This window comes from Daucus carota, chromosome 4 (assembly GCF_001625215.2).
Source record: "Daucus carota subsp. sativus chromosome 4, DH1 v3.0, whole genome shotgun sequence".
Taxonomy (NCBI): Eukaryota; Viridiplantae; Streptophyta; class Magnoliopsida; order Apiales; family Apiaceae; genus Daucus; species Daucus carota.
In genome coordinates, this window is record NC_030384.2 from 26,691,508 (window position 1) to 26,705,967 (window position 14,460).

At 33.2% G+C, this 14,460-nt stretch overlaps 1 protein-coding gene across 2 annotated transcripts; it reads left to right on the forward strand.

The window, feature by feature from the left end:
• The first annotated feature begins 5,837 nt into the window (after positions 1–5,837).
• LOC108218334 (hypothetical protein) lies at positions 5,838–13,723 on the forward strand. Of its 2 annotated transcripts, none has more exons than XM_064092325.1 (11): positions 5,838–6,121; positions 7,132–7,316; positions 7,393–7,468; positions 9,389–9,505; positions 10,584–10,627; positions 10,721–11,475; positions 11,566–12,210; positions 12,416–12,577; positions 12,650–13,000; positions 13,086–13,193; positions 13,292–13,723. In XM_064092325.1, the coding sequence occupies exons 5-11, from the start codon at positions 10,588–10,590 to the stop codon at positions 13,322–13,324; spliced, it is 2,094 nt and encodes a 697-aa protein (XP_063948395.1). In that variant the 5' UTR covers positions 5,838–6,121; positions 7,132–7,316; positions 7,393–7,468; positions 9,389–9,505; positions 10,584–10,587; the 3' UTR covers positions 13,325–13,723. The 2 variants fall into 2 exon arrangements, with proteins under 2 accessions (XP_063948395.1, XP_063948396.1); XM_064092326.1 differs by having other exon boundaries at positions 9,414–9,505.
• The last annotated feature ends 737 nt before the right edge of the window (positions 13,724–14,460 follow it).

Sequence of the window (14,460 nt, forward strand, 5' to 3'; positions counted from 1 at the left end):
TCACTATAATATTTATAAACATGTCAAAGGTTGTTATAGTAACAAATATCATAAATGAACATATAGTACTCACTACGCATGTTTCCCTTTTTAATGAAACTAAAAATTTATTTCGCTGAGAAATTTCAAATTTACGTAACATTTTTAATATTATATATTTAATAAATACTAACTTATATCCCGTGTAAGGCACGAGAGCTTTTTAATTATTTATAATTTTTTTAAATATGTTTTAAATGGTGTGAAAAACTTTAATTTATAGATAGTAAATTAAAATTTTCAATTAAATATAATTTGAAATTATGATTTGTTTGTAAGTTAGAGCTGTTGTAAAATATATAATTTTTATATATTGTTGGTATAATTTAAAACTTTATCTTAAGTTTTAGTTGAATCGAATCCAAAATATTAGTTTTCCATGATTTTAACAGTTATGAATAACTTAATCAAACATATTTTTCATTAATAATAATAATATTTAATAGTATGATGTAATGCATATTTGTATATATTTTTATTGTATTTTCTTCTAATATATTATTTACATGGTTCTTATTGTTGCTTGTATTGTTCTTGACGTAGCATGTATTGTTCTCTACGTCGCTTGTTAAGTTTCATTCTTTGTTCGTATTATTTGATTCATCATGCAAATCCATGATCTACGGAAAATTGAATAAATCAATAAAATTTAGACAAACAGAAAAATCATAAAAGTGATGCATACAATTCATCAAACAGGAGTAAAAAAAAACAGAGAAGCTGTTACTTTTGTAAGCAGCAATTCGATGGAATAAGTCAGGAGTTTAGTTACTGGCAGAAAAGTTGCAACCTACCAAGCCATTACTTCTCTCGCATGTACGTATCATGTCAAATTATTAAATTTTAGGGGAATTATCTTGTATATTGTTTTTTCAATCTTATTTTCAAAAATACTAACTTATCCAATCTTATTTTCAAATCTCTAAAATATTTTCAAAAATACTACCTTTTTGAAAATATTTTCCAAAAATACGGTGGTTGCATATGCAACCATATATGCAACTACAAATCCTGATTTCAAGTTTCAGTTTTCAAATGTCATTTTCGACCTCATCTTTGGAGTCGATATATATATATATATATATATATATATATATATATATATATATATATATATATATATATATATATATATATATATATATATATATATATAATGACATTTGAAAACTGGAACTCGAAATCAGGAATTCAGTTGCATATATAGTTGCATATGGTTGTATTCAGTTGCATATGGTTGCATTCAGTTGATTCTATTGCAATCTAATGGCCCCGCCAGGGGCACACCATACATCCGTTGCAACTTACAGTTTTCAGTTGCATTTAGTTGCATATGAGGTTGCATTTAGTTGCATATGAGGTTGCATTCAGTTGATTCTATTGCAATCTAATGGCCCCGCCAGGGGCACCCATACTTCAGTTGGAACTTACAGTTTTCAGTTGCATTTAGTTGCATATGAGGTTGCATTTAGTTGCATATGAAGTTACATTCAGTTGATTCTATTGCAATCTAATGGCCCCGCCAGGGGCACCCATACTTCAATTGGAACTTACAGTTTTCAGTTGCATATGAGGTTGCATATGAGATTGTGTGCAACCTCATATGCAACGGAAAACTGTAAGTTGCAACTGATGTATGGGTGCCCCTGGCGGGGCCATTAGATTACAATAGAATCAACTGAATACAACCCATATGCAACCATATATGCAACTGAATTCCTGATTTCAAGTTCCAGTTTTCAAATGTCATTTTCGACCTCATATTTGGAATCGTTATATATATATATATATATATATATATATATATATATATATATATATATATATATATATATATATATATATATATATATATATCGATTCCAACGATGAGGTCGAAAATGACATTTGAAATCTGAAACTTGAAATCAGGATTTGTAGTTGCATATATGGTTGCATATGCAACCACAGTATTTTTGAAAATATTTTAGAGAAGGTAGTATTTTTGAAAATAAGATTGGATAAGGTAGTATTTTTGGAAATAAGATTGAAAACGTGATTATTAATAAAAAAAGCCTAAATTTTTTCTATCAAATTTTAATATATATTGAGTAGAATATGTGACGCCAACTTTATTAGATTATATTTGTAAATATATTTTATATTAGAATTATTATAATGTGATTTAAATATTTTTCTAAAAATTTATATGGTTTCAGATCGAAATTGATAAACATAATTTATTTGTTTTGAATTAAAAAAAGGAATCATAAACATGCAATAAGAAGGTAGAATTTGTTTTGGATTAAGAAAAGGTTTTTGTATTCGTTCCCCACATCAATCCGGCTTATTAATTTTAAAATATATTAGATAAAAATAATTTTGTGATGGTGCGATTCATATGTTTCTACAAATAAAACTGATAAGAAATATTTATTTTGGATTAAAAAAATCATAAACACATGAAAGACAGAATTTATTTTGGATTCAGAAAAGGAATTATAAACATGCAAGTAGATATCAGTTGTCTTATAGAACAGAAGTTAATTTTATTCTAATCTAACAGTGTTTATTTGTTCAATATACTATCCAACGGATGATAAACTTTTGCACCATGCAACCATGCGACCAAATTATTTTCATTACGCTTATTATATATAAGTATATAATAGAAGAAGATAAGGTGTTTTAGTTAAAAAGGTCAATTGCTATGTTGTCCAATATTATTTTTAGAAATTTGAGTTTTTTTGGTTAGAAAATATAAAAAAGATAATAGTTTTAATTAAAAAAGATAATTGATTATATAAGTAGGCCCATAATTCGGCCCAAGTACCGATCGACCAAATTTTTAATATTTTGGCTAATAATTCTATATTAATATTTTTTTTATATGTATGTTGCATGTGTTAATTTTAGAAAATCGATTTTTTAGTTAGAAATCTGAAAAAGATAAGGTGTTTTAGTTTAAAAAAAAAGGCAAGTGCTATGTTGCCTAATATTATTTTTGGAAAATTGAGTTTTATTAGTTTGAAAATAAAAAAAAAAGATAATAATATCAATTAAAATGGTTAATTGATTATATAATTAGGCTCATAATTCGGCCCAAGTACCCACCAACCAAACTTTTAATGTTTGGGTTTTAATAGTATAGAGATAAGGTGTTTTAGTTAAAAAGTTCAGAAAATTGAGTTTTTTAGTTAGAAAATATAAAAAAGATAATGGATTGAAATAGTATTATCCCGATTTAGTTGGGTTGGACATGGGTTTCGGGTTTTATAAACCGATCCAACCCAAAGCTATTGAAAAATATGATAGCATATTAAATTTATCCATCTCATCACATATTAGCCTAGTCCAATTAGTTTTATTGTATTTGTGTGCCCTTAAATTTAATATAGTAATTTTTGTTTGCTATTTAAAAATATATATATATATATGAGATTAAGTTTATGAATGAGAATATGAGATTAAATTCATTATTATGTTTTGCGAGGAGCACACAAACATGAATGTTGTTTGTTTGTTACATAAATGTAGTTATAATCTTAAATTTATCCATTTAAGTAGCAAACAAACATGAATGAGAATATGAGATTAAATTCATGAATATATTTGTTCATTATATGTTACTATTTATTTTTAAAATTGAATTCAATTTTATGTCTTTCATAAGATTGTTAAAGTAATTTTTATTGTAAAAAATTGGATGTTAGAAGACCTATTTGACACCGGCGATTATACTATTTATTAACCCAACCAAACCAATCCGAACCGATCCAAACCGAAGTGCTACAAATTGGTTTGGGTTACAAATTTATACGGTTCGGGTTGGGTTGAAATTTTGAAAACCTGACTTAATTGGGTTGGGTCAATAAATTCCGTCAACCCGCCCAACCCGAACCGTGTGCATCCCTAGTATAGTATATAGATTTTACATTATAGAAATATGTTGCTTATTTCCAGCAAAAAACAACCTATCTTATATTTTTTCATACATAAGTTACTTATTTATAAAAAATAAACTTAAATGAATATTACCAAAATCTTATATACGTCTAATTTATTGGACTAAATATAGTCATGAGTTAGCACGAGGCCCCTCTCTCTCCCTCTCAAAATTGGGTTGGAAAAGCCGTCGTCTTTTTTCAAGCTAGTTGAGGGACTTCCACTTGTTTCTTCTCCGGTGGATTGCCCCAACCCCTTTGTTTTCTTTCATTGTCGTTGATTTTTTTCAATAAAACCCAATTTTTGGGTGTTTGCGTGTCACTCCTTTTGGAGTGTGTTTGGTTGTCTCTCCTTTTGGAGTGTCTTGTTATGTTCTTGTTTAGTTATGTTTGGATTGATTTGATATTGGATCTATCGAGAACAGTGTTATAAAAAGCGCATTAAGCGGCCGCCTAAGCGGAATCGGCCTTAAAACGTTTCGATTTTGTACTAAGCGGGTTATTAAGCGTTTTTGAAAATTAAGCGGGCTATTAAGCGGATTAAGCGGCCGTTAAGCGGATTAAGCGGTCAAATTGATGTTGACTTGCTTTTTTTTTTTAATTTTAAAATATTATTATTTATATATTTTAACTATAATCATATTAAAATATTAAAAATATATATTTTATTACAAAAATTATAAATTTAAATTCTTACCACAACATAATATTATTTATATATATATTAATATTATAATTAAATATTTAAATATATAAAATTAATCCGCTTATTGACCCGCTTAAAATTCCGCTTAAGCGTCCGCTTTACCGCTTAAGCGCTAGAAGGTCCTTCCACCGCTTAGAACCGATTTGCGCTTTTCACAACATTGATCGAGAATGATTTTATTGATGCTTTTTGGGATCTGGAAAGCCCGCGTCAAATATCAGCCGGTGGTAATTTTGATAAGAGCTCACCTTTCACAATCACAGATTGTTCATCTATTTGGGATTTACACTTTCGGCATGTCTATAGCTGGTATCCGGCGCGTAGATAGATGGGATGCCACTCTGATTTGGGTTTTTGAACACTGTTCTAGCAATGGTTTTTATGTGAGAAGGTCAATTGTGATGTTGCTGCTTTCGGTGATGTTGATGCAATTTAGATCGCTTGGAAGATCTTTGATTTCATTTTTAGTTTTAAGAATTCTTAAAATCTATGTGTCAAACGATTATGAAACAAATCATCTAATTGTTTGTATTCGATTGGGATTTTAATGCATTGTTTTCAGTCTATGGATTTTAATAGATTGTATGGGATTTTGATTTTTTGCGGATTCTTGATGAAATGTCGCAGAGTTGATAGGATTTAGGTACAATGCTTCAAAATCCCATTGAATTTGGTGGGATTTCAAAAAACTTAAAATACACTGAAAAATGCCACAAAATCCATCATTTTATGAAATGAAAAAAAATCCATCAGCATTTGAATACAATCAGATTTTAATGGATTTTAAACAATCCCAATTGAATACCATCGGATTTTAAAACATAATTTAAAATCCCAATTGAATACCACTAGATTTTGTAGCATAGTTTAAAATCCCAATTGAATACCTCAAGATTTTAATGGATTTCAAACAATCCCAATCGAATACCCTCGGATTTCATGAATGCAAAAAAATGCTTTAAAATCCCAATCCAATACACCCCTAGTATGTTATTTGTTTTCAAACCTGGTTGTATGGTCAGTCGAGGGTTTGTCCCAACTATATTATGTTCTTATTAATGAAATTGCTTTAATTTTGTGTCAAAAAAAATAAATTCCTAAAATCTTATATACTTTAGTATATATCAATTAATATAAATAATTTCTCTTATATTGTCTATCACCAGGTATCATACAACTAAATTTACCTCCCAGAAGCCCTTTGAACGAAAAACTAATTACGATCGGTCTACCCTGAGAACCAAAGCAAACCGACCAAACTAACTACCATACTAAGATCAACTAATGTACCAGGTGTCTTCTTTCTCAAGTCCATGTTCAAGACCGCACAGTCGTCATTCGTGTATGTAATAACAAAGGACGTAATGTCCAATTGGGTGATAAGTCATTTTTTGTTCACAGACAGAACCCCCAGCAGATCCATTATGTTTCTTCTTGGGGGACTTTATTACAGGTATATTTTTTTGTGAAATGTATGTCTGTTATATCTCTTCTTGTTTTCCTTACACTTAAACCTCGATAATTTTATGTATAATGTTCATTTTACGAGTTTATTTGTTCATCGGATATTAATTTATCGAGGTTCTTCTGTAATTATATCGAAAGCATGTTAGTGTTTGATAAAATAACAGCCAGAATGCTTTTTTCTTGGAATAGTGTAGTAGTAAATATGATTAGTTTTTAATTAAGGGCCCAAATTTTGTTAGACTTGGATATATCTATATTTTTTTTCACTGTTAATTAGGGGTGTTGGACATGGGTGGCACAATTCAGATTGAGAATGCCCTCAGTGTCATCATCCCTTCAATTGGTCCTGATTGTCACTTTAAAACGCAGCTTCGGTATGCGTTTAGGTTAAAACGCAACTTCGGTTGCCGTTAAACTCAGAACGCAACTTCAAGTTGTGTGTTACAGCCTAAACCCAAATATGACCCTAATATATTAAAAACTATTAGTCTATGTTTTTAGATTAATCTTTTAATTTGGTTCTGAGTCTTCAGGGCCTCACAGCCCAGAAGCCTCGAATTAATTAGGGTTTAGGCTCGAGGGTTTAGGGCCAATCCTAAACCCTAACCGTTGGTCAATTTAATTTCAAGCATAAAAAAATCATTCTAAAACACAAATATGAATCCTAAAAATGTTAAAACTGTTAATTTCAAGTGTTTTTTATAAATAAATACCTGAAACGTAACTTCGTCTTACGTTTCTAGTCATTAAAATGTAACTTCGTGTTACATTTCTGCTTATTTGAAAAATGATAATGCCAAAACGTGACTTCGTGTTGCTTTTTAGTGAAAAATGTAAAACTCAACTTAAAGTTGAGTTTTGAAGTGATAGCGAGGGCCTTTTTCCTAGACAGTGAGCCTTTTCTCGTTAATTAGATTATAGAACAACAAAGTGGGTGATTGACCAGCTTATATTTTCTGAGTTACGTATTAATGGTATGAGGGCAATGGAATACAGGGGGAAAAGACGGAATCGGGGAATGGATGCAGCTATTATACTATCTTCCACTTGAGGCCATTGTTGACAAGAGGTTTATCTATGCAATGGCGCATAGGCCATTATATCAGGATTGACAGGATAGAAATAATTGAAAGGCTTAATATCATGGATGCCAGATCACTAGGCTTAATTGACTTGATGGGGTATGTTCTTTTTCTAATAAGTCCTCTGCTTTTGGTTTGCTCGAGTGCTTTATGTGAAATTGTGTGCTTTGTGCAGGTCTGACCGCACGGAAAATCGTAACATAGAAGGTTTCGGACACAATGCTGGAAGGCGTGGCATTGTCGACTTTGGGGTAAGTAACCTTGGCTCTTTTTTACATTGTTAGTGTTTTGGGGGTGTTAATAACATTTCGTTAGTAGTTCGATTTCTTGCTTTTTAGTTAGGCTCAATTCTTAGTTGCAATTCTCAAATCAAAAGGTGAATCATAAAAATCAAAGTTTGGCACTGGTAGTGTTTTGTACGTCTATCTTTTGACTATCACTAACCTTACAGTGACATGATATTTCTTGGCAAGTAACCCCTCTCAAAAGTGCATATCAGAGGAGCTAATCTTTTTCGAGCTCTATAACCTAAATTAGAGTAGAAAATGCAACAGCAGGATGATAGCCATAGGAACTGGAGAACGAAATATATATATTAGTAGAAGCAGTTCGAGAACTATCATATTTGAGTTCTTGAAGTATTGTATATTTTGGTGTATTACTAATCACTTTGTATGCATGTACAGAGGAGTATAACAGCTTCCATCTATATGACGTACTGAGCTGATAATGTATGATAACTTAAATATTTTTTCTAAAAAGAAATATATTACAGAAAAATTATGCAATAATAGCATTCAGCTTTTTTAGTACAAACATGAAGTTTCTGGCCTCTTACGTGCAGGAAGCTAATTTTTGAGAATCTTAATAATCATTGGTTAGACCTCTAGGCAAGATTTATAGATAATAATACATTCTTGTGTGGTTGTGTTTATATATATGTAATATCACTTACCGTTGTTTATCCATTTTTCCCTTTTCGACAATTTAACAATATTTAAATAGAAATGGCATTTTCAGTTTTCTTTTACTTGTTTACTGCGAATAAATTCTTAATTCTTTGATTATTATATTGGTTAGGAAGATTGGCCTTTTTAACATACTGCTATTTTCTTAGCTCTTTGGCTTGTCATCATAAACAGGTGGTTGGCAGCATTATATCTTTTAGTGATCCTAATGAATAATACATTCTTTTTCTTTTTTTCCTTTTTTTTGCAAAATGAATTTTACATTCTTGACGTCGCTGTGATAGTTTATTGGAAATGATGGAGAATTTTCGAGAGGGTGCTGGTGTATGTATAAAAGAAAGAAAAATGAGTATTATTGTTTTTCTATCAATGCCAAATGACCAAGTTAATCCTGCTAACTGATTCTGTTAATGTATTTTGGATGGAAAAATGGTTGGGGGATGGAAAGTGCAGCAAGTTTGTAACTTTGTGTGAAGAAGCTGACCCCAAAATGCAATCATAAACTTTCGGAAATTATGACAAATATCTGTTTTCAGCATAACAATTATAGTAATTAGAAGCAGTTTCTTTCTTAGTAACGTATTGCTAGAAATTTCATCCACGCTACTCGCTTTTCTTTCCCCCTTTTTTTTTTGCTAAATTGCTTTTTCTTTTTTGGCTTAATGACCTTTTAGCTCTCAAATTTTGGAGGGTTGTTCCGATGCGGCCTCGATGTTTCAACTCGTTCAATTCAACCCTCCAAGTTTCCCGAATGTACCTTTTAACTCTTATATAGGTATGATTCAAAAAAAGGGTATAAATCGGAGGGTAAAGTTGACAAATCCTATTGTGGGTAAAGTTTACAAATCCTCGCCAGGTGGCTATATGGTTTCATAACAGGAGAGCAAGATCTAGGCCGCATCGGAAACTTGGTGGGTTGAATCAAACGAGTTAAAACATCGAGGCCGCATCGGAACAACCCTCCAAACTTTGAGGGCTAAATGGTCATTAAGCCTTTTTTTTTTAAGGCTATATATTTAGAAACAATATTTTGTATTTTGCATATTATATAAACCAAAGCAATAAAGAAACATTTTAAAATTAAGCTACTTTTTTTTTTCCTTTAGTAGATTATTTTGACCCTGGCAAGGGAGCATTATGTAATTTTGTACTCGCCGTGTATAAAACCTATTAGGGGTTTCACATTTTTTTATATCATTGTAGCCACTAATCTGGGTGAGGAACAAAGAATATTGCAGTGAAGCGGCGGCAGAAACACAAACCGAGTTAGCGGTGAACTCAAGGAATCCTACCAGCAGTGCTTGATTCAGTACTTCGAAGGTAATTTTCGCTTTTTTTTGCACCTGTTGTATTAGATTTTGCGTCCTCTGTATTAGATCTTGCATCTGCTGTATCAGATCCAGCGTGTATGTGAATTGGATGTCTTTATGGTGATTATGTATCAAAGCATTGTTCAAGACAAATGGAGCATTTAATAGGTTCCTTGCTACCATCTGCCTTTTGCAAAAATAAGATATCTAGTCAATAATCCAGAACTCTATTTCTAGATCTGAAATATTTATCTCTTTTCTCAGTAGTGTCGTTTAGACATAAAAGTTTTGAAAACCCCTTTTTGGTAACAGAATTTGCTATTTTGAATTCAAAATCCTTTAATTGAAATTGAATTTCCAAAAGAGTTATGTCTAGATGCATAAAGATGCAATTTTCTGTTTGAAACCAGGAATTAATAACTAGAAGAGTCGCACTGTAATATTGATGATTAAAATTCAAACCCCCCACGCACATAGATGTTTTGTGCCCTCAGCCTCTTGTGAAGTGGAAGGACGATATCACTGGGCCAATTTCAAAGGCCACTAGGTTAAAGTATAACTCCTGTTTTTCTATTAGGTCGGTAAAGTAGATTTTACCCTTAATTTCCAAATATATAGCCATAAAGGTAACCTACTTTTTTAGCCTCATTGATTGCTTTTATAATAAATGAGTTCTCCATCGTATAATGAGTGGGAAATACAGTGTTGAAATTGGAAACTTACTGATTGCCATTATCTTTGAAAAATGGACAGCTAATTTTACTGTGTCTTGTGGCCAACCATAAAAGAGACAGTGAGATTATGAACATTTTGTTTTCAAATACGAAACCATAGTGAACCAATGGTTGTCACACAATGATATAATGGTTATTGAAAATCTTGAAGAAAGGTCGGATCAGATGCCTAAGTTTTCCATCGAGTATAAACATATAAAATAGAGATATGAGAACTGTGATAACAATGAAGTTCTACCTATGCAGACAGTCATGCCAAGTAGCTTGCAGGTCTCTTTATTGTAATTAAAAAAAAAAAATTGTGCTGTTGTTTCTCTTGGATCGTTCTGATCATGATGAACTTCTCTTTTACAGAATCATGTCTTCTTCTGCAACCATCGTAAATGATCGTAAACATGGTGATTGTGCTCAGCAACCTTCTACTGGTACTTCTAGTATTCCTGTATTTGGATAACTTACTTCTGATCTTTTTCCTTTAAATAATCCTACAGCTACAGGAAGACTCCAGGGGACACAGAGACAATTGCCTGTAAACCAGAGCTTGCCTTCAGCTGATGTAGATCGTGTTGCGGCTGCTGCTACAAGGCAAAGGACTCCCTCTACTCCAGATGTAGAACAAGGAACAGGTACAACAAATGCTAGGTGTCCAAGTCAAAGGAAGAGACAGCCCCCTATAACAGCTGCAGAACCAGGTACAGGTGCAGAAAATATGAGGCGTACGAAGCAGAGGGCAACCCCCACAGCAGCTGTACAATCAAGTACTGGTACAGAAATTTCTAGAGTTCCAAGTCAAATGAGAACACACACCCCTATAGTGGCTGTAGAACCAGGTACAAGTGCAGGTAATACGAGGCGTACAAAGCAGAGGACAACCCCCACAGCAGCTGTACAACTAGGTAATGGTACAGCAAATTCTAGGCAACCAAGTCAAAGGAGGACAGCCGCCCCTATAGCAGCTGTAGAACCGAGTACAGGTGCAGACAATATGAGGCGTGCCAAGAAGAGGACAACCGCCACAACAGCTGTACAATCAGGTAGAAGGGAAAGAAATTCTACACATAAAAGGGCAAAGAGTAGCCCCCGTATGACTGATGAAGAAGAGGGTGATGCTGAGGAGGACAATAATAGGCCAAAGAGGCAGCCGATTTTTGAGCGTGACCTGACACCGGAACAGAGGGACATTCCGGACACCGAACTTCTCCATCGTTTAGGATATCACCTCTCTGCATATGCGAGAGCTGGACTGGTAAGGCATATTGATATCTGTTGTTCTTCTTGTGCATCAGTTTGCCCTTTTTGAAGTAGAGACATAACTATTGTTGTTGTTATTGTGCAGGGTCCCCCTACCCAAAATCTTAACTATCGAGGTGCTTGGCGTATTGCAATAGAACTGTATAATGAAGCAAATGATCAGTACAAGGAACTTTTTAACGCAGCTGGTTTTGAAGATTTTCTCAAAATCAAACCAGTGGACGTTCCCGTTGCATACAATTTGGCCTTAACAGAGAGGTGGTTCAGTGAAACCAATACCCTCCACCTACCTTGTTGTGAAATCGGTGCAACTCCTGTAGACTGGACAATGATCACTGGCTTAAGGTTTGAAGGTCATCGCATAAAGTTCAGTTCCAAATTCACTATAGAAAGAGCGCTGGACCTTCTTGGAAAACCTGAAGCTAAGAGGGATGGTAAGATCAACCTGAAATCCATTAAACCTGAGCCGGAAGAGATCAGAGATGAGCCAGCAACTTATGATGAAAAGAAAAAGATTTTTCGCCGCTTGTTCCTTTATGTTGTAGGTAGTTGTTTTTTTAACAACAATCGTTCAGTGATTAGTCATCACTTCGTGAAGTTTCTAATAAGAATACATGAAGTGGGATCTTATGATTGGGGGTCAATTACATTTGCAACCTTCCTTGCTGGAATGCGAAGAAAGGTCACTGGAGAAATAGGAGCTCTTACAGGGTTCTGGCAGTTTCTTCCGGTGCATGTCCTCTCTGCCTTGTATTTTCTGTGATTTTCCCTGGTCAAAGATTAAATATTGTCTGCATTTGGATAGCTTTCTATTTGAATGTGGAGAATTCTTTGAAGTTAAGGGAGTATTAGTTTTTTTAACTTCTTTTTTGGGAGTGAAAGGTGTTCTTGTCTTTATTATTGTGGTTTAATTTTATATTATCTTTTTGCTCCAGTTCTGGGCCTTCGAATATTTGGATGTAAGTCGTCCGGAGCATCATGATGCGGATGTCTTTCCGAGGGCAAGGCGATGGATATGTCCAAAAGGTTCTACTAATAACGAGTCAACCCAGTTTCTCGCTAACCGCTGTAAATTAAATTTTGTTGAGGAATCCCAGGTTAGCAATTTAACTATTTTTCATCTGGTTTTGTGCTTTTTAAATTGATTCTCTAATTTTACTTTCTATTAGGTGACCTGGCAGCCTTACTTGAGCAGTGCAATATATGGGTCTGATGTCCTGATGTACTCACTTTTTCTTTCAAAGAGGAGGGTTCCGTTTCAGGGAATTGGCACCTGGGAGTACTATCTCGGGGAGAGATGTCGGCGGCAGTTGGGATTCCGTTGTCAAGTTCCCAATGATCCTCCGCAGATGATGCATGGACCTAAGGATCGCCCAGAGGATGTCCGAGCTGTTACTCTCGTCAAAGTGGGTCTAGATTATGCTTCGTGGTTTGCGAATAATTCAATTGGAAATATCCTTAATGTGACCCGAAGTCTTGGTGGGCCTGAAATTGCGGGAAAGGTCATAGACCAGTGGCTGGTGGGTTCTTATATATCTGACCTCTTTATCATGTATCTTCTTTGTAGTATTATTATTACTTAGTCATATTATTTTGTGTTTTTAGGCCAAGCACCAACCGAACCTGATCCTTGTTGAGCAATCTCAGTACGAGAAAATAAAAGAGGATCGCAATGCTCTTGAAGAGGAGTGCGCCAAGCTTCGAGAGGAATTGGTAAGATTTTAATCCTTCTGCATTTACTTTTATATTCAGCTCATCAAGTATATTTCCGAAACATTTAGATGGTCAAGAAAATTTGTATTATATTTCAGTCTCGAGCTAGAGGGAAATCTACCGATGTTTAGACAAGGCCAAGGATCTACTGTTTGTACTGGCTGGTTCTCTGATGCTTCCTGCACCATATGTCAGGCTTCCTCATCTTGCGCTAGGTTCAGACTCTCCACAAGTCCATGGTTGTGTGTACACCTGCATTTCTTCAAGTCCTTGAATTTTTAGTTCTATTGATGGATTTAATCGTTCTGCTTCAAATTGGAAGTTTAAGTGTCTTTTACTTTTGAATTTGGTTTTCTATATCGGATTTGAATTTGTGTTTAGCATTGTTATGAATCTTTCTATGCAAAGTCAAAATGGTGCGATGCGCAACTCGTCTCAATGCATTAGGTTCCATAGTCTGTTGGATCAGTTTAAACTGGATAAGTATTAATTATGTTTGAAGTATATTATATTATTGACTTAATTGCAAATTGCATCCCCTTGATTTCGCCTGTTAGCAAAACAGGTTTAATAGTTTTACATAAGACACTTTACATCCCCTTATTTTGTTTGGCGCATCACTTTGCACTCTTTCCGTTAATACTAATCGTTGGCGTTAAAATTATCAGAGATATTTTGGGAAATTTTATTATATTTAATTAAAATTAGACTTTTATTTAAACTTTTTGACCATCTAAACGATATTTTTTTTGGAAAATCTTAAAGAACGGAAGTTGTAGAGAATAAAAAACTTTTTTTAGAACAATAAGGTTCAAATTTTAAATAATTATCTAAAAAAAATTGTTAATTTTTACAAGATTGCTAGTTTTTGAAATTATTAAAACAATTACAAAAAGAATTATGATAATTTTGAACCTTATAGTTTTAAGAAGATCTTTTTATTATCTCCAACTTTTGTTTTTAAGTTTTAACGAAAAATATTGTTTAGAAGATCAAAACATTTAAATAAAGGTCTGATTTTAATTAAACATAATTAATTTCTCAAAATATTCCTGATAACTTTAGAGAAAATGCCCGGTATATCATAATTTTAGCAGATAGTTGCCCAATATATCACTTGTTATTCGGAGTATCCTATTTACCCATTAAAACACGTGTATAGAACATGCGTGTGTGAAGTTGATAACCCTATCTATTATCACGGTTTACCAACTCAAAACATTCATCCACAAAATCATGATTTACAAACCTCTCATTAACATCACCT

What these genes read in the sequence shown, in the direction of transcription:
- LOC108218334 (XM_064092325.1), top strand. Translation starts at nt 10,588, where the DNA reads ATGTCTTCTTCTGCAACCATCGTAAATGATCGTAAACATG. An exon ending in CATATGCGAGAGCTGGACTG is followed by an intron (nt 11,476 to 11,565) that starts GTAAGGCATATT and finishes GTTATTGTGCAG; the next exon opens with GGTCCCCCTACCCAAAATCT. An exon ending in CCAAGCTTCGAGAGGAATTG is followed by an intron (nt 13,194 to 13,291) that starts GTAAGATTTTAA and finishes ATTATATTTCAG; the next exon opens with TCTCGAGCTAGAGGGAAATC.